Source organism: Littorina saxatilis, linkage group LG9 (genome assembly GCF_037325665.1).
Source record: "Littorina saxatilis isolate snail1 linkage group LG9, US_GU_Lsax_2.0, whole genome shotgun sequence".
Taxonomy (NCBI): Eukaryota; Metazoa; Mollusca; class Gastropoda; order Littorinimorpha; family Littorinidae; genus Littorina; species Littorina saxatilis.
The window spans coordinates 60757267-60784417 of NC_090253.1; the positions used below are offsets into that span (position 1 = coordinate 60757267).

At 41.8% G+C, this 27151-nt stretch overlaps 1 protein-coding gene and 1 long non-coding RNA gene across 3 annotated transcripts; both read right to left on the bottom strand.

The window, feature by feature from the left end:
- Nucleotides 1-691: 691 nt before the first annotated feature.
- Nucleotides 692-2330, bottom strand: LOC138977496 (uncharacterized). Its single transcript, XR_011459310.1, has 3 exons — nt 2079-2330; nt 1778-1828; nt 692-758 (listed from the first exon to the last, which is right to left on the bottom strand). It is a non-coding gene; the product is annotated as an uncharacterized lncRNA (long non-coding RNA).
- Nucleotides 2331-12475: 10145 nt separating this feature from the next.
- LOC138976691 (glutathione S-transferase 3, mitochondrial-like) lies at nt 12476-26493 on the bottom strand. 2 transcript variants are annotated; one of them, XM_070349565.1, is made up of 7 exons: nt 26440-26493; nt 23083-23253; nt 21503-21573; nt 19925-19982; nt 17833-17905; nt 16673-16799; nt 12476-14265 (listed from the first exon to the last, which is right to left on the bottom strand). In XM_070349565.1, exons 2-6 carry the CDS (start codon nt 23221-23223, stop codon nt 16699-16701), a joined length of 444 nt encoding a protein of 147 aa, XP_070205666.1. In that variant the 5' UTR covers nt 23224-23253; nt 26440-26493; the 3' UTR covers nt 12476-14265; nt 16673-16698. The 2 variants fall into 2 exon arrangements, with proteins under 2 accessions (XP_070205666.1, XP_070205667.1); XM_070349566.1 differs by lacking the exon at nt 26440-26493 and adding an exon at nt 26242-26423.
- Nucleotides 26494-27151: the final 658 nt, after the last annotated feature.

Genomic DNA, 27151 nt, shown 5'->3' on the forward strand with positions numbered 1-27151 from the left:
CGAACCCTGGGCTAAGGTGCAACTCAACCGGGTGAGAACAAAGCGCGAGGCCTGATTGGTTGAAATGACAATAAACCTCAATTTCAACCAATCCAAAACCGCAGCTGGTCTCCCCATGTTAGTAACTTTCTTGTGCACCCCAGTCCACTGCAGGTCTCAGCGAGGAACGTCTCGGTGCATACCTATCTCTGCCGATTCTCAAACCTGTATGGGGTTTGCGCCTTGCGACATTGTGAGAAGCTTGTGCAACTTCGACTCTTTCGATTTGAATTCTTTCCTACATCAGTTACTGTTGGTTTTTTTGTGTGTGGCGTTGTATGCAGGCGTTCTTTGGGCTGTGGCACTTTGTCTGTCTCAAAAATGTGGAACTTACTGAAGTCGTTGGTCACGTTCTGCATCAACAATAAGTAGGCCTACAGGCCAGCATGGTCACAGGCCAGCATGTACCGTGACGGTACACGCGAACTCGCACACACAACGTGGCACTGGCACACCACACACACACACACACACACAACACAACACACATTCGCACGCACGAACGCACGCACGCACGCACGCACGCACACACACACACATACACACACACATAACACACTCGCACGCACGAACGCACGCACGCACGCACACACATACAAACACACACACACATACACACACCGCTCGCGACTCTCTGTATGTTGCCATCACATTTTAATTTCAGAAATGCACTGACAATGACACTTCCCGAGTTTAGTTTTTCAGCAGTTCATGTAAATCTGCAAATCACAGGAAAGAAATCGTCAACATAAATATTGAAGAAGCTTACTCATTAATGTGATATTTTGATACTCGTTTGTCGTTCAAATTGCTTTGTGTTCATGTACTTGCTTGCTTGTTTGCTTGCTTGTGTGTGTGTGTGTGTGTGTGTGTGTGTGTGTGTGTGTGTGTGTGTGTGTGTGTGTGTGTGGGTGGGTGTGTGTTTGTACGTGCGTGCATATGTGTGTGTGCGTGCGTGAGTGTGTGTGTGTATGTAAGTTTAAGTGTGTGCGTGTGTATGTTTGAGAAAGAGAAAGAGAGATAAGGTCAGATCAGTTTTGTTTTAATGAACAAAGGTAATGATGTAACTTGAGCAATACATGCTGTCTTTACACTCAGCCTTCGCCCATCAGTGATTAAATTAACAACAAGAACAATACGAACGACCAAAATATCTAACGGTAACAATGAACTTATTATATCACAATCATTAAAGAAAAATAGAAGGGAGAGAGAGAGAGAGAGAGAGAGAGAGAGAGAGAGAGAGAGAGAGAGAGAAAGAGAGAGAGAGAGAGATACAGAGAGACACATAGAGAGAGAGAGACACAGTGAGAGAGAGAGAGAGAGAGAGAGAGAGAGAGAGAGACAGAGAGAGAGAGAGAGAGAGAGAGAGAGAGAGAGAGAGAGAGACATACGCACGCACGTACAAACACACATACGCACGCACGTACACATACACACACACACACACACACACAATCTCTCGCAACACAAACAATATAACAATAAGTGACTGCCCTTCCCCACTACATTCCCAAATACCACCACCACCACCACCACCACCACCTCCCAAGACGTTTCCATCTATCCAAATACTGTTTCTTCTGCTCCCTCCCCCACCCCTTCCAACTTCCTTTAACCTTTTCTTATCTTCAATGTTTTACAGTCTTCTCCTGGTGAAGAATTAGTTCAGAAAATGTCTTTTTTCTTTTGTCTTATCTGTCTAATAATGTTTAGTCGTGATTGTCCTTACTGTGACCTGACGGCCAGGAGAGCAAGAGCAAGACGAAGCATGGTGGACGATTTAGGTCTGCAAGATGATGAAATCATTTACAATCAAAACTTGATCAAATTTGTTTTAAATCTGCGAGAAAGTCACAGGCTTTTGCATTCCTTTACACCATTCTGTCCACTCTATCGATCAATGCGCGAACAAACACATTTATCAAAAAAACCGTTATTAATTTGGCATTTAAATTTATGACATGACACAAAATCGCAACAAAAAAAGGTATACTTTCTTTTACCAATGAGTATAATTATAATGAAAAGCACCTTACCTTGTGTGAGTGAATAGTTGCTAAATTTCTTCGGTGGCCTTTTATTTACAACCTTTGAAGGCGGTTATGTCATTTCTCATTTTGATAATTGAAGTACTGTATAGACTGAAAGGGTCGACATCTGACAGCTTATAGTAGCTTCCCTTATACCCCTATCACACAGCGCTACGTCCTTACCACGACCATGCCGATCTGAAAAAGTTATCAAATCGGGGCATATCGCCGTCAAAATCCAGCACATGGCAAATACAAAAACAAGTCGCGTAAGGCGAAATTACTACATTTAGTCAAGCTGTCAAACTCAATGGATGAAACTGAACGCACTGTATTTTTTCACCAAGACAGCACAGCTTCGTCAATTCCCGCGTGAAGGAAATCGCTCACCTCCCACGTGCAAAACGTAGTGATATTGACACGCCAGATTAGCGCGGTAGCGTATTGTGCTAAGCAGGAAAGCGCGCTTTTCTGTATTCTTGTTAACTTTCTGAGCTTGTTTTGAATCCAACCTATCATATCTATATGTTTTTGGAATCAGGAAATGATAAAGAATAAGATGAAATCATTTTTGGATCGATTTCTTAAATTTTAATCGTGAGATTAATTAATCTATTTTCGTTAATTGTGATCACATTTTAAGAGTAAACATGACATGTGTATATATTTTTATATTCAGAATGTGATGAAGAATACGATGCAATCAATTTTAAATCTGTTTGCGAAAAATCGATTTTAATGACAACTTAATGAGCAAACTCATTAATTAATTTTTAAGCCTTCAAGCTGAAATGCAATACCAAAGTCCGGGCTTCGTCGAAGATTACTTGACCAAAATTTCAACCAATTTGGTTGAAAAATGAGAGCGTGACAGTGCCGCCTCAACTTTCACGAAAAGCCGGATATGACGTCATCAAAGACATTTATCAAAAAAATGAAAAAAGTCTGGAGATACCATACTCAGGATCTCTGATGTCAAGTTTCATGAAGATCGGTCCAGTAGTTTTCTCTGAATCGCTCTACACACACACACACACACACACACACACACCACACCCTCGTCTCGATTCCCCCCTCTACGTTAAAACATTTAGTCAAAACTTGACTAAATGTAAAAAACGACATCAAGACTGTACTGCGCCACGACCCGGCAACGCACAGCGCTTCAAAAGAAGCTATACGGCCCCAGAGAGGACTTGGAGAGGACAGCACGTTTCGCCCTGCAGTCCGGACTGACGATCTAACAGCGAACGACAAGAAGAAGAAGACAGTATGACTCACAGTAACATGAATGTGTGTTTTTCGGAAACGAAATAAGATGGAAATAGGGGCAATGTTAGCACGTGCACAACTTGACTCGCCTTTGACACAGGGGCGAAGAGATAGCTTTGACACAGGTGCGAAGAGATAGCTTTGAGACAGGGGCGAAGAGATAGCTTTGACACAGGGGCGAAGAGATAGAGTTTGACACAGGGGCGAAGAGATAACTTTGACACAGGGGCGAAGAGATGGAGTTTGACACAGGGGCGAAGAGATAGAGTTTGACACAGGGGCGAAGAGATAGAGTTTGACACAGGGGCGAAGAGATAACTTTGACACAGGGGCGAAGAGATAGCTTTGACACAGGGGCGAAGAGATAGCTTTGACTGACACAGGGGCGAAGAGATAGCTTTGACACAGGGGCGAAGTGATAGCTTTGACACAATAGCTTTGACACAGGGGCGAAGAGATAGAGTTTGACACAGGGGCGAAGAGATAGAGTTTGACACAGGGGCGAAGAGATAGAGTTTGACACAGGGGCGAAGAGATAGCTTTGACACAGGGGCGAAGAGATAGCTTTGACACAGGGGCGAAGAGATAGCTTTGACACAGGGGCGAAGAGATAGCTTTGACACAGGGGCGAAGAGATAGCTTTGACACAGGGGCGAAGAGATAGCTCACGGTAGGTAGCAGCACTGGCTTTACAATTTAACAAAGAGTTGCCGGTAGCAATTGGCGTGGAATCAAAAAACAAGCAAGGTGTGTTATAGCCGGAACGTTTAATTGTGACAAAACAAAACGGTACGGTCACTGGTCGATCTTCGCACCGGCGGTGATTCAAGTGGACAGACAGACGAACACACATAATACAGAAAACAAACTTATCTGACAAATTGTCCAGAAGCTCGTTCGGCAGACACAAGCGAGACAGTACCCGCTATTACGAGCTAGTCGTGTGACAGAGAGTTTTCTTGCACACGAGACTGTAGATGTTTCACGACGGCTTTAGCCGGAGTGAAACAGCAGCAGTCGAGTGTGCAAGAACACTCTCTGTCACACGACTAGCTCGTAATGGCGATTATGTCTCACAGCTTCAACAGAGGAGAGAACAAACACGTTTTGCGTACTCACGCTTGATAAACCTAAACACAGGAGCAGCCATTGTGGAGAGATCTACTTTTTGACGAAAGTGAACGAACAACTATGAATGACGTCTCGGTATATGTGAATGACGTCACAGTCATCGTCATAGTCTGTATCTTTTGAAGCATTCCATTCTTCATGACGTCTTTCTGTGTCTGCATCCGCGAAATGTTTGTTCTTTCCGGGGTCTTTGTCATCTATGTTCAGAACTCTGTCCTGCTAGTTTCAGACTAACAGGCCTCCTGAGCGAGCCACTTTCCAAGGGAAGCTAAACTCGCGTATGGAAACAGTACTGTAGTCTGGGATGCCGTTTTCAGTATTCTCAGCGTTGAAGAATTTGTAAAGAGAAGACACGACAACAGCAGGAGAAATAAAAGTCGTGTGTGCATTTTGGGGCTTTTGGAGGGACGATTTCGAGTTTGAATCCGTTCTTGCACATGCTCCAAAGCGTGTAACATACAATCTTGCACACGTTTGCTTTAGTAGTGGCAAAGAAGGAAAGCGTGTGACATACATTTATGTATTACTTTATTTATTTATTTGGTGTTTAACGTCGTTTTCAACCACGAAGGTTATATCGCGACGGGGAAAGGAGGGAGATGGGATAGAGCCACTTGTCAAATGTTTCTTGTTGGATTGGATTGGATAAGATTTACAGTCCAGTGAGGTTACCCTCATGGAAATTCGGGCTGCTTTCTCCCCGGGGAAAGCGAGCTGCCATACATACGGCCGGCGCTACCCATATTTTTTTTGTTTTTCCTGCATGCGTGTATTCATGTTTCCTGAGACTTAATGCCGTGTGAGATGGAATTTTTTACTTTATTCCAAGTCCCACGGGTATTTGATGGACATTTTTATCTATGCCTATACAATTTTGCCAGGAAAGACCCTTTTGTCAATCGTGGGATCTTTAACGTGCACACCCCAATGTAGTGTACACGAAGGGACCTCGGTTTTTCGTCTCATCCGAAAGACTAGCACTTGAACCCACCACCTAGGTTAGGAAAGGGGGGAGAAAATTGCGGCCTGACCCAGGCCTGAACACGCAACCTCTCGCTTCCGAGCGCAAGTGCGTTACCACTCGGCCACCCAGTCCCAGTTCACAAAAGCACTAATAAAATATTTGCTCCAGGGGCTTGCAACGTAGTACAATATATTACCTTACTGGGAGAATGCAAGTTTCCAATACAAAGGACTTAACATTTCTCACATACTGCTTGACTAAATTCTTTACAAACATTGACTATATTCTATACAAGAAACACTTAACAAGGGTAAAAGGAGAAACATAATCCGTTAGTCGCCTCTTACGACATGCTGGGTAGCATCGGGTCAATACTTCCCCCTAACCCGCGGGGGGGGGGGGGGGGGGGGGGGGGGGGGGGGGGGGGTGTATTACTAAGATTTTTGCTATCGGCGTAGGTTCGAACACAAAAGTGGTGGTAAAGTTGAAGTTTATCAATCAATCAATCAATATGAAGCTTATATAGCGCGTATTCCGTGGGTACAGTTCTAAGCGCTTGTCGAAGAGTTGTCAACACAGGACTAACAAAGAAACTAACATCTTCAGACGGACACGAACACTATCACACACTAGCAAACCCTGGTAAACAAACAACTGTTTAACAACAATGTACACATCAATAGCTAGGTCCAAACAAAATAATATAAAGCACAAAGAAAACACCTCTCACAGAGCACAGCACAAGAATGTCTTTTGGGGCACAACACATCACGTCGAGCATGAAAGTCGCAGCCAGCTACGGGAAGAACTGAGTCTTCAACCTACTCTTGGACGCGTCAAGAGAGGGGCTCTGGCGAAGCTCAAGCGGCAGGGAGTTCCAGACGGAGGGGCCCGCGGAGGGAAATGCACGCTGACCAGCAGATGCGAGTTTCGAGCGAGGGATGTGGAGGCGGAGAGGGTCAGCAGCAGAACGAAGGGGACGGTCGGAGGGCTGGGTGTACAGGTCCAGGGAGGATTGAAGGTACTCGGGAGCAGAGTCGTTGAGACACTTGTAGACCAGAGTGGACAGTTTGTAGGAGATTCGGGTGTTGACAGGGAGCCAGTGCAAGGAGCGAAGTAGGGGGGTGATGGGGTCTCGCTTCGTCTTCCTCAACGTCAGCCTGGCAGCGGCGTTCTGGACTCGTTGTAGGCCATGAATGGATGAATAATAATTGTTTGTTTGTTTGTTCGTTCATGGGCTGAAACTCCCATGGCTTTTACGTGTATGGCCGTTTTTACCCCGCCATTTAGGCAGCCATACGCCGCTTTCGGAGGAAACATGCTGGGTATTTTCGTGTTTCTATAACCCACCGAACTCTGACATGGATTACAGGATCTTTTTCGTGCGCACTTGGTCTTGTGCTTGCGTGTACACACGGGGGTGTTCGGACACCGAGGAGAGTGCACACAAAGTTGACTCAGTCGGAGAAATAAATCTCTCGCCGAACGTGGGGACGAACTCACGCTGACAGCGGCCAGCTCATATGGATACAAATCCAGCGCGCTACCGACTGAGCTACATCCCCGCCCCATGAAATAATAATAATAACTGGACATTTTTAAGTGCCTAACCTATGGCTCTAGGCCCTTTACAAAAGAACATATACATTTCGGCTTAATTTAGCCATAAATGAGTTTATGACAAAGCAGGAACAACCACTGCAATGGACCGTTTGAGAAAGGCTTAAGCAAACACACAATTCTCAAACGGCGTGACGCTATTCAGTTTGCTTTTCACTCTTGATGATCCGACATTTTAAATCCAGCAAGTGATCTGGAGACACAATAGAACAATTAAATGTACAACCTACATAAAACAATTAATCATACGGACAAAAATCACCACATGTACTGTTCACACAATATTCATACATGCAGAGACATACACACTAGTCTACTATATACACACATACCCAGCGAACACTTTTAACAATCATACCAGAGGAGTACGTGCAGAAATGGAATGGACAAGATATTAGGCCGGGTTGGTGTAGCCTATATATTGTGTGAAAAAAGAAAGTTTTGTTTGAAAGAGCTGAGAGAGGTGCAGTGTCTGACAGAGAAGGGAAGAGAATCTTTGACTCCTAGGACAGACAAAGGGTATCCACTATGAGAGGGAAGGATTGCTTGGATGGTGCATTGATTGGACTGTTGATTCTCAACCCTGTGTGCGAATTTGGACATAGTGAGAATATTACAATTTCGACCCGATCAGCAATTCATGGTGGTTTGCTTGTGTGATGATGTTTCATTTCGTTCCTTGGCTGTGGCAATTTAGTCAGTCTCAGGTTACACAGCATGTACACACACACACACACACACACACACACACACACACACACAGAGAAACACACACACACACGCGCGCGCACACACACACACACACGCACTGACGCGCAAACACACAGGCACCCACACTGGCACACACACGAACGCACGAGAAAAAAAAGACAGGTATAAAGGGATATCTGACACTGGTACACACACACCCACACCGGCACATGGACAGAATGTCACGAATATCATCACAATGTCGATTTGAAAGTATGCTTGCTACATAACGTCGAAGAATTGCAGTTACAATTTTAATAAAAGAGTAATGCGCAGTTCGATTGCACTTCGTTGATAATTAAAACAAACTCTATTCAGTCTGATTTAAGACCGTCACGATTCTGTTTTATACTCAGTCGGTCACTTCAAATTATCAAAAACGTCCTGCTGCACATAAAAAGTAAAAATCCGGTCAAGGCCGGGTTTTAGCCTGGAACCATTAAAAACAAAACTGGAACAGTTTATACATTTTGTTGTCATGGAAAGTTCACTCTGTTCAGAACGATCGAGTAGATAAGCCTCGAGGTGACGTCATGATGACGACAGTACTGACACGCTCGTAGTGCTAGATGCAATCACAATGACCCAAAATCAGTCCTCGGTTCGCGCCTTACTTCTTCAGCGGTACAAACTGGCAGATAGAGATAGAGAGAGAGAGAGAGAGAGAGAGAGAGAGAGAGAGAGAGAGAGAGAGAGAGAGAGAGAGAGAGAGAGAGAGAGAGAGAGAGAGAGAGACTGAGACAGACAGAATGGTGAATCTTCTGTGACGTAAACGACTCAGACGCACGCAGCGCAGAGAATCATACTAAGACCTCGCAAATGTTAGTCTCTAGTCTAAACCTGTACTATGTGCCTATCTAAACCTGTACTATGTGCCTATCTGTCTGAGCCAAAGTATTCTCTGATTGTGTTCCTGCACTGATAAACCCCCAGTTTCTGGAGACTGAACACGTTTCTGCTGGTGTGACGTCATAAATAACCTTGACCAAGACGAACGTTAAAGGGGGGGCGGGGGCGGGGGGGGGGGGGGGGGGGGAATTCGATGACAGATTCGAGTGGCCCGAATAAAAAATAACAAGCATTCGGAATGACCAAAAATTACACTTAGTCAATCTGCTGAACTTGCAGAATGAAACTGAACGCACTGCGGCCTCTCACGCTTTGCCGATTACCCGCTCGCTGATCGCTTACAATGACTAGCCAGTATAGCGCAGTAATAATAATAATAATAATAATAATAAATGAGCATTTATATAGCGCAACATCATAACTTTACAATTATGCTCTTTGCACTTGACACATTTAAAATTAAAACACAGTTACATCTACATTCATAGTCAACAACGCTTAATTAAAAGCATACACCATCAAAGATACATTACAAAAGATTCTTCCACTAACTAAATAATAACAAGAGGCGAAGCCTTCAAGGCTCACGTAAGAAATAGACAAACAGTAACACAAACTCACTACACGAAGCTTCGCAAAGTCTTAATACCAACAAGAGGCGAAGCCTTCAAGGCTCACGTAAGAAATCGACAAACAGTAACACAAACTCAATCACTCCGTCACACATACACACACACACACACACACACACACACACACAGTAAGCATAGCCATAGGTGAAACTGTGCAAGAAAGCGAGACCCTGGATCTGCCAAAGATCCAACTACATGGGTGAAACCTAGGAAAATCAAATTGACTGAAATTTTTTTGAGGCAGGGGTCCAGGGGCCGTCCAGGCCCTGGCGGGGTAGGCAGTCCATGGGGGCAACGCCCCCCGCCCAAAAACGAATTTTTGCATTATTCATTGTGATTTTGTGGCCTTTCCTGGCCAAAAAATACACTATCATGCAGGTCAACAAAATACCTTCAGATTCTAATGATATGGTAAAAAGGGTAAACAAAATCAAAACAATTCACAGAAGTAATCATTTTTCTTTTGTATCCTTTCACACTTGCATCTTCCAACACAACGACACAATTGACAACAATTAACATTGACAACAGCCATACTAAATGAAATAGAAAGTGAACAACTGAACAACTGAAATAAAAGTTCGAAATATTTGATTATAAGAAGCAAACATTGCCAGACAGGCATTGAAATAAATGATGAAACAGAATGTCACACATGCAAACAGCATGATGTAGCACTGCACAAAGTAGCAACTAAGCAGTAGCATCTCTTATACTTATAGTGCAAAGTTCTCAAGGAAAAGCCCTTGAGTTTCAAGCACCAAACTTATCACACACAGTTTTAGTTTCATGAACTCCAACCCGGGCACACTGCAACCGGTTCACTATAGCAGTTCGAAAACGCGTTCCGCAAGTAGTTTCGGTTTAAAAAAAATTTTTTTTTTTTTTTTTCAAAATTGCAGATTGACGGAATTTCCGTCAGACTTATTTTCAGATTGACGGATTTCAGTCAATTGACGGGCTACTTTCACCCATGCAACTAGTCTCGGCCCGCTCACAATAACAATGACCGAGACTTTCAGTAATTCCTTTGCGTGGTCTAACCCTCTTACGTCATAATGTGACGTCTTCAAATAGTTTCTATCACACACGTCAAACACTTTTGACCGAGACGTAATCTTTAAATGCGAGCTTTATCCATAGACTCGGAAATGTTAAAGTTTCTATCACACACACACGCACGCACGCACGCACGCACGCACGCACAGACAGACAAAGTTTATCATCGCATAGGCTACACTTACGTGAGCCAAAAACCCACAGCTACAGCGTGGTACTTTGACCCCAACATCGCTTCTCAAGTTTTGACATGCGAAGCTTCGCCGTAGCTCGCAACGAAGTTGGGTTTTTTTGAAAGAAGAGTGCTTTTCGATTCAAGATGGACGACGAAATCAGACTCAATACCATAGTGAAGAATGCATTTATCGACTTTGGTTGACCCACAGTACAAGAACTAACCTCCTACCTGTATTATTTTATACTGCGATGCATTGACATGTCGAATGAAACTCGAAATCCCAGCGCTCACGCAAACTGGTCCCGGCCGTGCTCAGTGAACGAAATAGAACACATACAATTAACTTACGTCATCATCAAGTACGTAAAGTACAATTTGTGACGTAAAGTACACAGAAAGAAGCACACCACGCGCTGGTCGAGACTACGTGCATGCGCTTTCTGACTAATAAGATTTGAGACGCCAAGACATGAAAAGAAAAAGATAACTCTTGCCTTCCAGTCTCGGCCCGCTCAAAACCGAGACTTTCAGTAATTCCTTCGCGTGACGTCTAACCCTCTTGCGCCATAATGTGACGTCTTCAAATGACGAAATGTTAAAGTTTCTACCACAGACATACACACGCACAAACACACAAACACACACACGCACACACACACGCACAAACAGACAAAGTTACGATCGTATAGGCTACACTTACGTGAGCCAAAAACATGAATAAAATAGGTAGTGAAAAATCACTAAAACAACAAATAGCACTAAAATTAAAACACAGTTATACAAGCATTTACATCTACATTCATAGTCAACAACGCTTAATTAAAAGCATACACCTTCAAACATACATTACAAAAGATTCTTCCACTAAAGAAACTACAGTTTGTAAGTAAGTAATAAAAACATGAATAAAATAGGTGGTGAAAAATCACTAAAACAACAAATAACACTACACGTAGCCTACTGATGGACTGAGAAAACAAAATCAGGGGTTGTATTTCCTGAAGAGGTGCGTTTTGTGCTCGTTTGAATGCTTGGGGTGACTGAGAGTGGCGGATGTGAAAGGGGAGAGAATTCCATTGTGTGGGTGCGCAGAAAGTAAAAGTGCGTTGTCCGTGCGCAGAAAGTAAAAGTGCGTTGTCCGTATGTTTTGGTTTTGGTGTGTGGAATGGTAAGGATGCGACAGTCAAAAGAGGCACGGAGTTGTCTTGCTGGAGAATAGACGGTGAGGAGTTCAGAGAAGTAAGCAGGAGACGAACCAGAAAAGAAGTTAAAGCAGAGGGTAGACAGTTTGTAGTCAATGCGGGCTTGAATAGGTAACCAGTGCAGTGTGTGAAGAAGTGGACAGCGCTTTTCTCTCTTCTTTTTAGCTTGTACTTGGTTTTAATCCAAACAAAACATAGCTATACGATTTTGGAATAAGGAAATGATAAAGTATAAGACGAAATCCTTTTTGGATTGATAACTAAAAATTAATTTTAATTAGAATTTTCAAAAAATGCAAAAAACGTCTGGGGGAAAAAATTGCAGGAACTCATGTAAAGTTTCGTGAAGATTGGTCCAGTAGTTTTTTCTGAATCGCTCCACAGACACGCCACCATCCTTGTCTCCATTCCCTGTCCATGTTAAATCATTTCATCAAAACTTGAATAAATGTAAAAAGACATTTGATGAGAATTCACATTCCAGTTAAAGCAACTGTATTGTTCGCTCTTGATTGCAGACGTTTAATGCACTCTTACACATCAACTCTCTCTCTCGCATACACACACACTTTTACACATCCACTCACACCCTTTGTCACAACACAAGATGGTGTGTGTTGCAAAATCAATTGTCAAACTAGCCAGGTTTAGGAATACTGTTATTATACATAGGACATTCTCTCTCTAGCTCTCTTTCTCTCTCTCATCCACACACACACACACAACCACACACACACACAGGGCAGTGTTATCCGACATAGTTTATTCACAAAAACTAAGCACACTCAAAAAACAGACTCTTTTTCTTCTTCTTGTTGCTCACTTGCTGCTGAATCTTTTCATCAATGATCATTATAAACTAACTGATAAATCTACAGAAACACATCTACAGTATAATTAGCCAGTTGTCATGTTATCAATAATGTGACCATCTTGTTACACTTAAAAAAAATGCAATAAAAGTAGAGATAAATCAGCACCAGAAGACCGTTAAGCTGTCTTCAAAACTAACTCAGCATCCGTATCATTGAAGTAAATCTTCGGTTTCAAATTCTGTAACATTTCTTTAACCAGCAATAACTAAGGAGACTCTTTATAACAGTGGAAGTTTCAAACAAAAAGAAATCAAATAGGTTCCAGCAACAGATTCATAAATTAAATACATGGCTCTTCATCTAGCAGGACTCCTAAAACGTTACCAGTCATGATTTATCTCCTAATTTGAACCTGTAGATTCCATTATTTCAAAAACAACCCTGTGGCCAACAGTCACAAATTAGCTAAACAAGAAACAGGTTCTATTATCTTATTCATCTTGAATTCCTTCAAACAATCAAAGTCAGACAACCAATCCATGAACTAAGCAAACGGTCTTAAAAAAAAAAAAGAACCATTTTTCATTTCATCTTCTATTGCAAAATAATCACAAACATCATCACCTTTGTTCGTTACATTCACATTAATAAATCATACCTTCTCGGGTAAGCCACCACGTTCACCACCAGAGGTCCGGCCAGGCTATCACCATAGAAACAAAAGACCATTCTTCAACTGAACACATCCCGCCAATCAAAACCCTACACGCTTTCTGTGCACAGACGGAATATTTTGCGGAATTAATTTCTTAGGGACGTCTTTAACCGAGCCCAAACTTTCTTTCTTTATTTGGTGTTTTATGTTGTTTTCAACCGTTCAAGGTTATATCGCGACGGAGGGAAGGGGGGAGATGGAATAGAGCCACTTGTCAATTGTTTCTTGTTCACAAAAGCACTAATCAAAAAATTGCTCCAGGGGCTTGCAACGTTGTACAATATATTACCTTACTGGGAGAATGCAAGTTTCCAGAACAAAGGATTTAACATTTCTTACATACTGCTTGACTAAAATCTTTACAAACATTGACTATATTCTATACAAGAAACACTTAACAAGGGTAAAAGGAGAAACAGAATCCGTTAGTCACCTCTTACGACATGCTGGGGAGCATCGGGTAAATTCTTTCTCGTCCCAACCAATATGGTACTCCCCCTAACCCGCATGGGGTGAGCCCAAAGTTGACTTCATGAAGACTTTGTGAAGTCTTTTAAAAAAAATTCAGTGCCAGTTTTGTGCAACGAGTTTTGTGCAACGAGTTTCGTGAAGTAGACTTCACAAAGCCGACTTTGTCCCAAAAATATCAGGCTTTAACCGCGACACCTGTCAACCTGCAATGTTAATTCGTCCAAAAATTCCCAGTCTGCAAAGAATGGAGCCATACTGTTGATTCTTAGTACATGTTCAAGTGCAAGAATGGCGTCACTCAATGGGAAAGCCTGGATAGATCTGCGGTGAAAATAACGGAGGACGCTGGAAGGACGATACTATTTCCACCGCGGACATCTGACGGCGAAACCTGACACCTACTGGTCCAATCCACTGAGCATTGACAACACACACAAGAGTTTATATAGGTCAAAATGTACATCCCGTGAGGAGGTGAGAAATGATGAATGGAGCCAGTCAACCATGAAGTGCGTGAGGAAAATCATCTCTGGGCCTGTAACAAACAAACAATAACATACATGAATGCTAGAGAAATTACCTTTTCAACATTGCTTGCAAGTGTCAATTAAAACTCTATACAAAATAACTACTCACAGTCCATAGAAGGCAATTGCCTCACATAACACAGAATGCAACTACCTAACAAAAAAACTGTCAGTTAAAACCAAATTTGGTAGAGAGAGAAAGGGGTAGGAACCGTTTCTTTTCTCTCTAAATGGTAAGCTTATCTGGATCTGGATGCCCATTGGGGGTAGTTGGTGGGGATTTCGTCACAAGAGCCGACTTCGGCTATTATGTGATGGGTGGCGTGCGCATCGCCATTTGAATCAAAGAGACCTCTTCATAGTATGGTCGTAGATTTATGGCTCCATGAAATATGGCTGTACAGCCTGGTATTTACAAAGTATATTTTTACGGAAGCAAAATGTAAGACAGAAGCCAGCTTGGTAACTAAAATAGCTCCCTCCAAAGGGACACTACTCCTACGATGCATCCAGTGTCTTGCGATCTGACGAAAGCATAACCACATCAAAATACTTAACTTTCAGCTTTAAATCTATGTCTCTCTTTGCTTATCACTGCTTCCATTCAAAAGACATCAATTATTGTAAAAGCAAAAATGGTCTGTCATCATAGACTAAAAAAAATCCCTAGTGTCTCAGCTGTCTACCCATTTTAGATTTCTTTCTGACGTTTGTCAAAAACAAAGAGAAAAAAGTCATGTTATATCCAGCTGACACTGCACATGCAGCCTGTTTCTTTCAAACACATGGCGATGGGAGCTCATTGTTGATTGTAGCACCACACACTACCTTTTTCTTTCAAACACATGGCGATGGGAGCTCATTGTTGATTGTAGCACCACACACTACCTTTTTCTTTCAAACACATGGCGATGGGAGCTCATTGTTGATTGTAGCACCACACACTACATTTTTCTTTCAAACACATGGCGATGGGAGCTCATTGTTGATTGTAGCACCACAGACTACCGCTTACAGTGGAACTCACCTTTTAAGACCTACAAATCTGAGAAAATCTTAAAAAGGAGGGAGTCTTAAAATGGAGGTAAATTTGCAGAGGTAATGAACAACAAATTAGAAGAAACAATGTCTTAACAAGTCGCGTAAGGCGAAAATACAATATTTAGTCAAGTAGCTGTCAAACTCACAGAATGAAACTGAACGCAATGCCATTTTTCAGCAAGACCGTATACTCGTAGCATCGCCACCGCTCATGGCAAAGGCAGTGAAATTGACAAGAAGAGCGGGGTAGTAGTTGCGCTAAGAAGGATAGCACGCTTTTCTGTACCTCTCTTTGTTTTAACTTTCTGAGCGTGTTTTTAATCCAAACATATCATATCTATATGTTTTTGGAATCAGGAACCGACAAGGAATAAGATGAAAGTGTTTTTAAATTGATTTGGACAATTTAATTTTGATAATAATTTTTATATATTTAATTTTCAGAGCTTGTTTTTAATCCGAATATAACATATTTATATGTTTTTGGAATCAGCAAATGATGGAGAATAAGATAAACGTAAATTTGGATCGTTTTATAAATTTGTATTTTTTTTTACAATTTTCCGATTTTTAATGACCAAAGTCATTAATTAATTTTTAAGCCACCAAGCTGAAATGCAATACCGAACCCCGGGCTTCGTCGAAGATTACTTGACCAAAATTTGAACCAATTTGGTTGAAAAATGAGGGCGTGACAGTGCCGCCTCAACTTTCACGAAAAGCCGGATATGACGTCATCAAAGACATTTATCAAAAAAATGAAAAAAATGTTCGGGGATTTCATACCCAGGAACTCTCATGTCAAATTTCATAAAGATCGGTCCAGTAGTTTAGTCTGAATCGCTCTACACACACACACACACACACACGCACGCACGCACACACGCACGCACATACACCACGACCCTCGTTTCGATTCCCCCTCGATGTTAAAATATTTAGTCAAAACTTGACTAAATATAAAAAGGAGGGGGAGGGGGGGTCTTTGCAATCGGCAATTTAGCTCAGCTTGCCTCAAATTCACAGCATGAAACTATTCCGCAGCACACAAAAAGCTGACAGTTATTTCTCAGGGATGGTCAAATTCTCCGCCTGATCGCCAGGGGAGAGTCAATAATCTGCCGGGCTAGTAGAAACCACCTGGCAACTCGCCCGGCTGGCCAGTGAAAATTCTGGTCTAATGCCACACTTTTGGTTGTAATATCTAGTTTCAAAGCCATATAAACACTGCAGATGCAGCAACTGTGGTATGTACCGGGCCAGCAACATTTCTGGCAGGCTAGTGACTTTCTTGACGTTTCTTGCCCGGCTGGCAAGTTCAAATTGTCAGATTTGGCCATCCCTGTTTGTGCAATTCGTCTATGACTTTCCTACCTGAAATGCAGCGATGCGGCGAGACCTCACACCCACTCCAACTGGTGGGCTGCGAAGGAGATGACGTTCCCCAGGAGAACCAACTCTGCGATATGGCCGAACGCTCCCCAGCGACGCTTGTCTGGGTCTGCACATCAACATAAAGTAAATATGAATAATGATATGCATTCAACAGTAACAAGTCTTTGGAATCTATACTACTAAACTATATCTACAATATGACCAAACATTCCCCAGCAACACTTCTCTGGGTCTACACATCAACACAAAGTCAATAATAATATGGGTTCAATTGTTGCAACAAATAACAAGCCTTTGATATCTAGTCAGAGAAGGGACCCCCCGTTTTGCACCTGGAGTATTCTCAAACAACCTTGGTGTATTTTCAAAAAAATGAGCGTACCCCACACCGCATTTGAAACTCCATGAATCAAATATGCTTCACCGACGCACGTTTGTCGCACCAATAAGAAAGTTTACCAATACATTTAAAACAAATGCTTCTTTCAATGTTTACTGACAAAATACTGGATCGGCTTCTGGATATGCTTGTGAAGAAAAGTAGTGTAGGATTTTTTCTCGCCGTATTTTCCCCCCGCCGACAGTACTGGTCGTATTCTAGACAATCATGCGTACAAAATACGGTCAAATTGTATGAGTTCCCAGGTCTGTCTAGTCTATTGAACCAGCTCTGCAATATGGCCGAACGCTCCCATGTGATGCTTCTCTGGGTTTTAAACATGAACAAGAAATTAAAAAAAATAATACGCCCTCAGCAGTGAAATGGCTTTGGAAACTATACTACCAGGGATGCGGATAGTAACTTTTTAAATTCACTAGCCCACAGAAATTCCCGCTACTGTAAGAAAACACCTTTGGCTGAGAAGTCTTTCTATAAAAAGTTTCTATTTGGTTAGTGACTCTTCTCCATTTCTTTGCAATTTGTTTAACAACAAACAAACAAAATAATAATTTCAAGAATGTCCTTTAATTTTCTTTTTGCGTATAGAGAAGGAAGGGGGGGGGGGGGGGGGGGGGGGGGGTAAATAGTTATTCTGAAAACCTTTCAAATACTGCCACAGGTAATAACAACAAAGTAATGTTTCACGTTATGAAGCTGGTCAAGGGTCATTCCTCAAAAAGGTGAAAGATCAACCTACCTCCAGTGTAGTAACCTAGAGCGTATGCCACGCGAGATGCCAGGTACATCATGCCCACTCCCGCTGTGATTTTCTGCACGCACACACAGAGCAAACCACAACGTTAAAACCACAACTTGACATGGCTACTGAAGTACAGCAGACTTCCACTAACTCGCGGTCCACTAAATCGCGAATTCGGCTATATCGCGGAGACCTCTTGGACCCCGGAAAAAACAGGACCTACCTTTATAAAAAAAATTAAAAATTTTTTTTTTTTTTTTTTTACAAAATTAGTCACATAAAGGCCAATAAATAGTACATATCATGAAAAAAATGTTCTATCATAACCACGCTATCTCTCTCTGGGTCCGATGGCCTTTCATCATGCAGTAAATTGTCATTTCATCTTATCAGTCTCTCTCTCTTTCTCTCCCTCAGTCTCTCCAAATAGTGTTCTACGTGTGTGTGTGTTTTCAGGTTGTGTACATTACGGGTTGATCGAGACCTGCAAACAAAAGAAAAACAAACCTTTCAAGCGCACGTGCCCCAATCAGTCAAGAACTTTTATGCCACGATCGGTATCGTCAAATTGGCCACGTGCCTATAGAGGTTAAGTGTCTGACCAGTCAGTATAGCCAGTCAGGCGTGCAGTTGAACACTCGAGTCCAGCTAATTGCGATCTCTGCTAGACGGTCCGGGGTGCCAATCAAGTGCCAATCGCCAATCAAGTGCTTAAACTGCGCTTCAGTCTTCTACAATCTAGTCAGGCATGCAATTTAACACTCGAGTCCCGCTAATCGCGATTTCAGCTGGACGCCCCAGATTTTCTACAGGCGCCATGAAGTGCTTCAGCGTTCTGTTCATTGTCAGTTAGTGTGTGTGTGCAGCAGTGAGTTGCTATACACGTACAGTGTACGTCTGTGTCTGTCTGTGTCTGATTAACTAGTAAGTTTGTGACGACGTATGAGTCGGAGAAAAAAAAAAAAAAATAGTCATCTGCTGATAAAAGAAAACGTGTCATCGCAGTTAATCTTTTGAGAACTTAGTTGCCAACAGAAGCGTCACACTTGCGAGAAACGCAGTAACACATACACATGAACATTGTAGCACAACCACATGCCAGGCGTGCCTGCGCACGCACACACATACACACGCACAAGGCAAACGCACACACGCCAACGTGACGCTCACAGGCTTTTTGTGACCAACAAGGGAAATAACTGCGTTTTTCTCTGACTCAGAAGAGAACGCGGTTTCTTCCCTTTAAGTGGACCCCAAACTGCATCGCGAATCGGATATATCGCAATCAAAAATGTTTGGAGCCCAAAGACCGCGAGTTAGTGGAAGTCGGCTGTACAACCCCTCCTTTCAAGACCTCCAACATTCTGAGAAAATAACAACAATAAATAATAAATCACTTTTCTATAGCGCAAGTTGTGATTCACAGCTCCAAGCGCTTTACAATTCCAATAAACACCTTACACACCCACACACACACGCATGGTATACAAATCATGACATTAGAAACTACAAGCAAACTAACCCAACATAGCGAGTAACATATTATTGAAGTAGTTTTTGAAGAAGCTACTGTCCCAACATTTAGGAAGATACCTTTCCACACAAAAACCACAAGAGCAATCACTGGTTTCAATGAAAATCAATTCTTAAACACACTACAGTAGAACCCCCCAATTTAAGACTTCCTTCCTATTAAGACATAGCTGCCAACCTTCTGAAGTCAAAATCCAGGAGCCAGGGGGTCCAGGGGGACCGTTTAGTCTTGAATATGAGCAGGGAGAAGTTGTACAATTCAGGAGATTCCCGGAAAATGCGGGAGGGTTGGCAGCTAAATGCGGGAGGGTTGGCAGCTAAATGCGGGAGGGTTGGCAGCTAAATGCGGGAGGGTTGGCAGCTAAATGCGGGAGGGTTGGCAGCTCTGTTGTAAAACCTTTAGTTTTTCAGATTTTCTATTCATATTCTCTGTAAATTTACCCCCATTTTAAGACTCCCTTTTTAAGACCTGTTTTTTCCCCAGCTTTTTGGAGGTCGTAAAAGGGGGTTTCGCTGTATTCTATGGATGAAATACGGCAGAGTACTATCAACTTACAGGGTACTGCAGTCCTCCGATGAACAAGAGCGTCAAAAATGTGCCCTGACCCTCCAGCCTAAAACACAATACCTGGCTTTTAGTCACAGGTAAAGGCTGGTGAATAGTACAAGTAAAACACAATACCTGGCTTTTAGTCACAGGTAAAGGCTGGTGAATAGTACAAGTAAAACACAATACCTGGCTTTTAGTCACAGGTAAAGGCTGGTGAATAGTACAAGTAAAACACAATACCTGGCTTTTAGTCACAGGTAAAGGCTGGTGAATAGTACAAGTAAAACACAATACCTGGCTTTTAGTCACAGGTAAAGGCTGGTGAATAGTACAAGTAAAACACAATACCTGGCTTTTAGTCACAGGTAAAGGCTGGTGAATAGTACAAGTAAAACACAATACCTGGCTTTTAGTCACAGGTAAAGGCTGGTGAATAGTACAAGTAAAACACAATACCTGGCTTTTAGTCACAGGTAAAGGCTGGTGAATAGTACAAGTAAAACACAATACCTGGCTTTTAGTCACAGGTAAAGGCTGGTGAATAGTACAAGTAAAACACAATACCTGGCTTTTAGTCACAGGTAAAGGCTGGTGAATAGTACAAGTAAAACACAATACCTGGCTTTTAGTCACAGGTAAAGGCTGGTGAATAGTACAAGTAAAACACAATACCTGGCTTTTAGTCACAGGTAAAGGCTGGTGAATAGTACAAGTAAAACCACATTTTACTGCAACAAAGAAACCAGAAAGATGCCTCTACAACTTTGAAAGCTCCTGGGTACAAACCTGAATCATCACTTACATGTATAAACAAGAAGAGCAAACGCTCGATCGAGTCACTTTCGCAGTTCTGAATATTATATGAGGCATCAGATGGACAGGAAGAAATTGCTATTCACAACACAATGAGTCACGTTCACATAAAATTTGAGCCCGGTCACTTTTATAGTTTCCGAGAAAAGCCCAACGTTAAGTTGTGTGTTGCCGAACAGAAAAGGCTAGTTATCTCCCTTGTTTTTCTGATAACGTTCGTAAAAGGCTACAGATGTAAATACTTTGATGTAAAGAATAATCCTACAAAGTTTCAATCACATCCGATGAACTTTGTCAAAGATATAAAATGTCTAATTTTTCCTTAGACGCTGACCTGTGACCTTGAAAAAGGTCAAAGGTCAACGAAACCATCGTTAAAGTGTAGAGGTCATTGGAGGTCACGACTAAACAAAATATGAGCCCGATCGCTTTGATAGTTTCCGAGAAAAGTCCAACGTTAAGGTGGTGTCTACGGCCGGCCGGCCGGCCGGACAGACTAACACTGACCGATTACATAGAGTCACTTTTTCTCAAGTGACTCAAAAACAAGAGAAAAGCTAAATCTCTATGTGTATTATTTTCATATATAAATTTACACATATATTACAAAATTACACCAAAGTTTGGAAACAGTGAGAGAGACATGTTTCACCTGTTTTATCAAGAGGCTAAATATCTCTTCAAGAAAGTATTTGTAGCAACAGTAAGTTTCAACTTGAAAAAAAAAATGAAATGAAAAAAAGTACAAAGAATTAAAAACAAGAAACCTACGTGTTTTGATGAGCTCGCTGGATGCAGTTGAACTCTTTGCCCTTGTCTGTCGTGCTGTACATTTCTGGGTACTGAAAAAAGAAATGAAGCTCTATTTCACATCAATCTGTCTGGAGAATTATACAAACTTCCGCAATTTTGTTTCAGAAAGTAGCTTTCACCAGACAAAAAGCATGTAAATTGTAACACATGTATACACACCAGTAACACTTTTCCTTTCATTTTCATTACTTTATTGTCCCATCGCTGGGAAATTCAGGTCACTTCCTCCCAGTGGAAAGCTAGCAGCAACAGAGTTGGGCTACCCAGGTGTGTGCGTGGTTAAGTGTAATCAGCCGCCTGCACTTATGGCAGAATGATCAAGGTCTTTTTTGTGCCACAGTGGTGACACGGGGATGGAACATGGATACCGTCGCTGAGTCTGCACATAAAGTTGACCTGTGTCCGCCCCGGCCTGGATTCGAACCCGCGATGCTAGGATCACAAGTCCAGTGCTCTACCAACTGAGCAATCGGGCCCCCACACCAGACAAAAGATCATGAACTTGTAAAATTTTAATTCAACTTTCAAGCGGCGATGAAAAGGCAGGCGGCAGGTGAATTTTATTCTTTCTAGCTTGACTTCTGATGATTAATCGGGCAAAAACTTGCTACTTATGTTGGTGAGAAAATTGAAAAGACGAGAAATGGAATGGGAAAACCCTCTTTTATTTCGATATAATGCTCAAAAAGCAGAAAGAACACAGTGCCTTTGACAACCTTTGAAGGAATTCTTGCTGGATGATGTGCAGCTCAGGGAATTCATGTATTTGACGAAACAACAGTCAATATAGACTATAAACCTGGTTGTAGGGCTTCTCCCAATAATTGGAAAGAATAAGACCACGCCCACTTTGGGCGTAAATGCCGCATAGCAGCATATTTTTTTCCCCACTGAAGCGAGAACAAAATCTTGCCGCTGAACCGTCGCGTCGCGCATATATATATGGAAACACACGTTCCTTGTTTCTACCGTTGCCATCATTTTTGTCGCTGCCCTCCTTTGCCGCCAACATCGTGCCGCTATATGGAAACATAGCTCAAGACTCTCAGTTTGAAAAGGGCATCACTTCTCCTGTGCTGGAATAGGGATAGACAGTTAACCACGGGCACTTGATAAAACATTACCTTATGGACCTTATAATTCTAATACATAACACTCAGCCTGTTTCAAGCTAGGTTTTTACATGACTCAAACATGGGAAACGTTACAGCAATCTTAAAAGCAACTGTGCCCTGTTGGGTATGGGTCAGCAAATGAGGTCTATTTGGCACAGTTTGGAGCAAATCATTGCAGGTGTTTCTCAATTACAGTACAGCGAATGTCCCTTGACCTTTTAAAGGTCCAAATCGTCAGAAAACTTTCCAAAATGATGCCTTAGGTGTACTAACTTCAACGTACAGGAATGTCAAATCGCTTGCGAGCAAGTGCGGTGTTGGGATTCTGTCAGCCAATGATGTCTTTAACTTACAGGAATGTCAAATCGCTTGCAAGCAAGTGCGGTGTTTGGATTCTGTCAGCCAATGATGTCGTCAACTTACAGGAATGTCAAATCGCTTGCGAGCACGCCCCACGTTGATGGCCATCCACATGTTGACGAAGGTGTTGCCGACAGCGCCCACCAGCACAACGTAGCCGTACCCCTCGGGCAGGTCGCTTGCGATCCTTGTCATGATTCCCATGGTTGATACTTTGTGTCTTCAATACGGTATCTGAATTACAACAATATAAGTATAAGACACCATAAACAAGTGTAACTGAAGAAAAAAAAAAATTGTAAAGAAAATGTGCACACACAATAATAAATAGAGAATATTACATGGCTTGCTGTGTCGTACCAGATTTACACGAGTTGTTTTTTTAAATATTGAACTGCGAACGAAAGCGAGCTGTTCACTATTTGAAAAAGCAACGAGTGTAAATCTGGTACGACACAGCAAGCCATGTAGTATTCTGTTTATCCTACATCCTGTACTTTAGTGTATTTTACTAAAAATGTCCTGCAGTCGAGGCAGCTAACTTGAAGACGCTTGTTTTGGAACCTCGATCTCTTCTAAAGCCTCGTGCAATCTATTACGTCAAAGTAAAGAAATGCCATTTTAAAAGTGTGGCGTGACGTGTTAGTTCTAAATATTCATCGAGGAGAATTAGCGAGCGCAATTTTGTTTTCTATGACGTTTGTCTCGGTGACTTTTGCATCATAAACAGTGGAAAAACAGGTCCCTGCCAGACTTGCTTGACATGACCTCATTTACATGATATATATACACACGTGTGATTTGAACGATTATTATCTCACGAGTGTCTCTCTCACGTATGTAGGATAAAAGTAGATCCCCTTTTAACAAATCTGAGAAAAAAACAGGTCTACAAACAGTCTTAAAATTCAGATAACATTAAACACCACATGAACAGAGAGTCTGAAAAATGAAGGTTTTAAAAGATAGGGTCCACTGTTGACAGTTAAGTGCATCCGCACTCCCTGCAAAAACAGGACAAAAACAAAAAGGTGGGAATGTCAATACATGTCTGCACCTATTTGCGCATAGGCCTTTGAAATTCAAGGATTTGAGCTTGTTCCTATGGAACCATTGCAGGGATGTTGCTACAAATTTGTGCAAATCAACCTGCATTGAACAACTATATTATATACAGAAACTGACGACACATTTGTCCTGAATTCTCATGGCTTCCAGGCTTTTAAGCATTCATGAATTATGAAATGAATCAATATATACAGTGGTCGCCGCTTAATAAAGCCACTTCTGGACCGACGAAAAATGGCTTTAATAAGCGGCGGATTTATTAACCGGCGGTCCAGGAATACGTCATTTTCGAAAAGAAAAAAAAATCTCTTTTGTTTACGTCACTCAGTCACTTTCTTTCGTCATTTACACTTGTTTGAATTTAAACAAAACTTCACGAAGGATGTGGAACTTTTGTTTTAATTATGTACATGTACGTGTACTTTGATCACTTCGGTACATCAATAATTTCACTGTCACCGTCACGAATCATTACTCGGCAGAGAAGAACGATTTTATGTGTGTTTGTTTGTTGGTCGTCTTCCACATCAGAACAAGATAATGTGAGTTTTAGTCACAAACTACGTGATTTCTCTGAGAAAACTGGCTTTAATAAGCGGCGGGTTGGTTTTATTAACCGGCTTTCTAATACATAAGATATAGTGAAAAATCCGGACCGTCTGAAATCGGCTTTTATAAGCGGCTGGCTCTATTAACCGCGGTTTTATTAAGCGGCGTCCACTGTATATATATATCACAGGCTGGCTAGTTCAAACACATCAGCTTTTAAATGGGACAGCCAACACCTTAGGCCTAAAAAAAAAATAGGTGTGGTTACGGTAACCCGACCTACCCTATTTTTAGGGGCCGATCCTATAACTTTTTATTACATTTGTCAAAAAAAACAAAAAAAAAACCGAGTGCAAAAAACGCAATGAAAGCGAAAGCGCCCGAGTCGCACACTTATTTCCCTGTCAAGTAGGTTTAATTTGTACACATTAGAAAAAAAAGTTTAAAAAAAAAAGTGATTGCCTACCTACCTACCCTATTTTTTTTGGCTATGTTACCGTAACCACACCTATTTTTGGGGGGGGCCTTACACACAGTCAATAGACCTGAGAGCAAGTTTGCTTCTGACCAAGCTGTATAAGCTGTGGAAGAAGGTGTAACGAAACCACCTAATATAGGCTCTTAGTCTTCTTCTACTCCCACCTCGTTACACTTTCTTTCCATTTCTTTATGAAAAGTCAATTAGTCATGATACTGTTTTGTTAGGATCCAGGCTATCAGTGCAAACTGTGGCTCAATTTATAACCAAAAGACCTAAATAAGACAATTTATGAAGTTCTCTGAGGGAAAAAAGATAATCCCATGTGTTAGGATCCAGGCTATCAGTGCAAACTGTGGTTCAATTTATAACCAAAAGACCTAAATAAGACAATTTATGAAGTTCTCTGAGGGAAAAAAGATAATCCCATGTGTTAGGATCCAGGCTATCAGTGCAAACTGTGGTTCAATTTATAACCAAAAGACCTAAATAAGACAATTTATGAAGTTCTCTGAGGGAAAAAAAGATAATCCCATGTGTTCTTCTTGTGCAGTCGCAATTTGCAAATGTTCGCATTTTGTGAAAACACTTCTTGAAAAGAGTCCTTGCATTAATTTTGCTGACACCACCAGTCATGTCGCAACTGCGTCCATTACATGCTGCCCATAAACCGCTTGATGGCTTTATCACCACAGGGGGGAGTTGAGTGCAGGCTATCACTTGAGCAGTCTCCTTTTTTTTCTAAAGCCATAATTATTAGTATTATTACGATGAGTTCCTTTTCAGGACGAGGGTCAGATGCACACACACACAAATAAACCCCCAACATATCTATAGATATTCTCGTACCCTCGTTAAATAATTTGTCATTGTCCTCTTGACATCCGAGACAAACGTCCTATCACACGTAACTTACATGACTTTGTTCTGAGACTTCTCGATCTCAAATTATAATGCAACTGATGCAGCCATTTTATGGTCACATTTATGTGTGTTCCTTGTTATCATCAAACGCACCTATCTTCTGCTTAGCATACGAAAAGAAATAATAACTGAGAGTGCACTCAACTGGTGAACGTTTGACAGAACAGGAGAAGAAAATAATTCATATTCTGACGAAATCATACCGGTGCAAGCAGAACGAAAAGGTCGTTTAGAACGTGACAAAACAACACCAGTTTTCTCTCCAAAGACAGCACTGAAATGTGTCCCTACACTTTAACTGTCACAATCGAACAATGGTGCAATTTAGAACAAAACTGACACATCTGCACGCTGGCTAATTAAGGCACAACCCGACATTGACTTCACGAGTCCGTGCTTACCTGTCCCAAGTGCGGAGAAAGGACGCGAACTCTGACACAAGGGAAAGCACGTGTTTTGCCTCGAAAGCTGCGAAAGAGTTGTCTCCCATCCCCCCAAAATGAAAGTGAAAGTAGGGTCTTCTACTCTTGGATTGTAACCACAGTCCGAAGGGACCGTTATTTCCACTCAGCGGTGAAGAGACGTCAAACAAACCGACAAAAACACACACACACACAAAAACACCTACAAAGTCAGGTCTGCTTATTTAAGGGTGACATGGACGCTTTGCTTAAACAAAAAAAGTATATAGATATTTTCTATAACTGGCGTTTTGCTATTCCTTGCAAAGAAATTTTCGGCTTCAGAGTTTCACAAGCATGTCAAAGGTTTAGAATGTGTTGTAATGATACAGCGAGAAGAAGGATTTGTATGTGTATGTGTGCTTGTGCAGTCGCCAAGTTGTATACTATCAACAAAATGCATCATCTCAAATGCTGCATCAAAAGATTAACACATTAAACACACATTCACCTTCATCAGTCAGAAGAACAAACAGAGACTGCATAGAAAAGTAAGTTTTATTGTCTCCCACTGTGCTAACAATCATTGCTGAACATTTCTCTCTTGACATCAATTATTTTTTTCATTTCATTTTCATTTCATTTTCATTTTCATTACTTTATTGTCCCATCGCTGGGAAATTCGGGTCGCTTCCTCCCAGTGGAAAGCTAG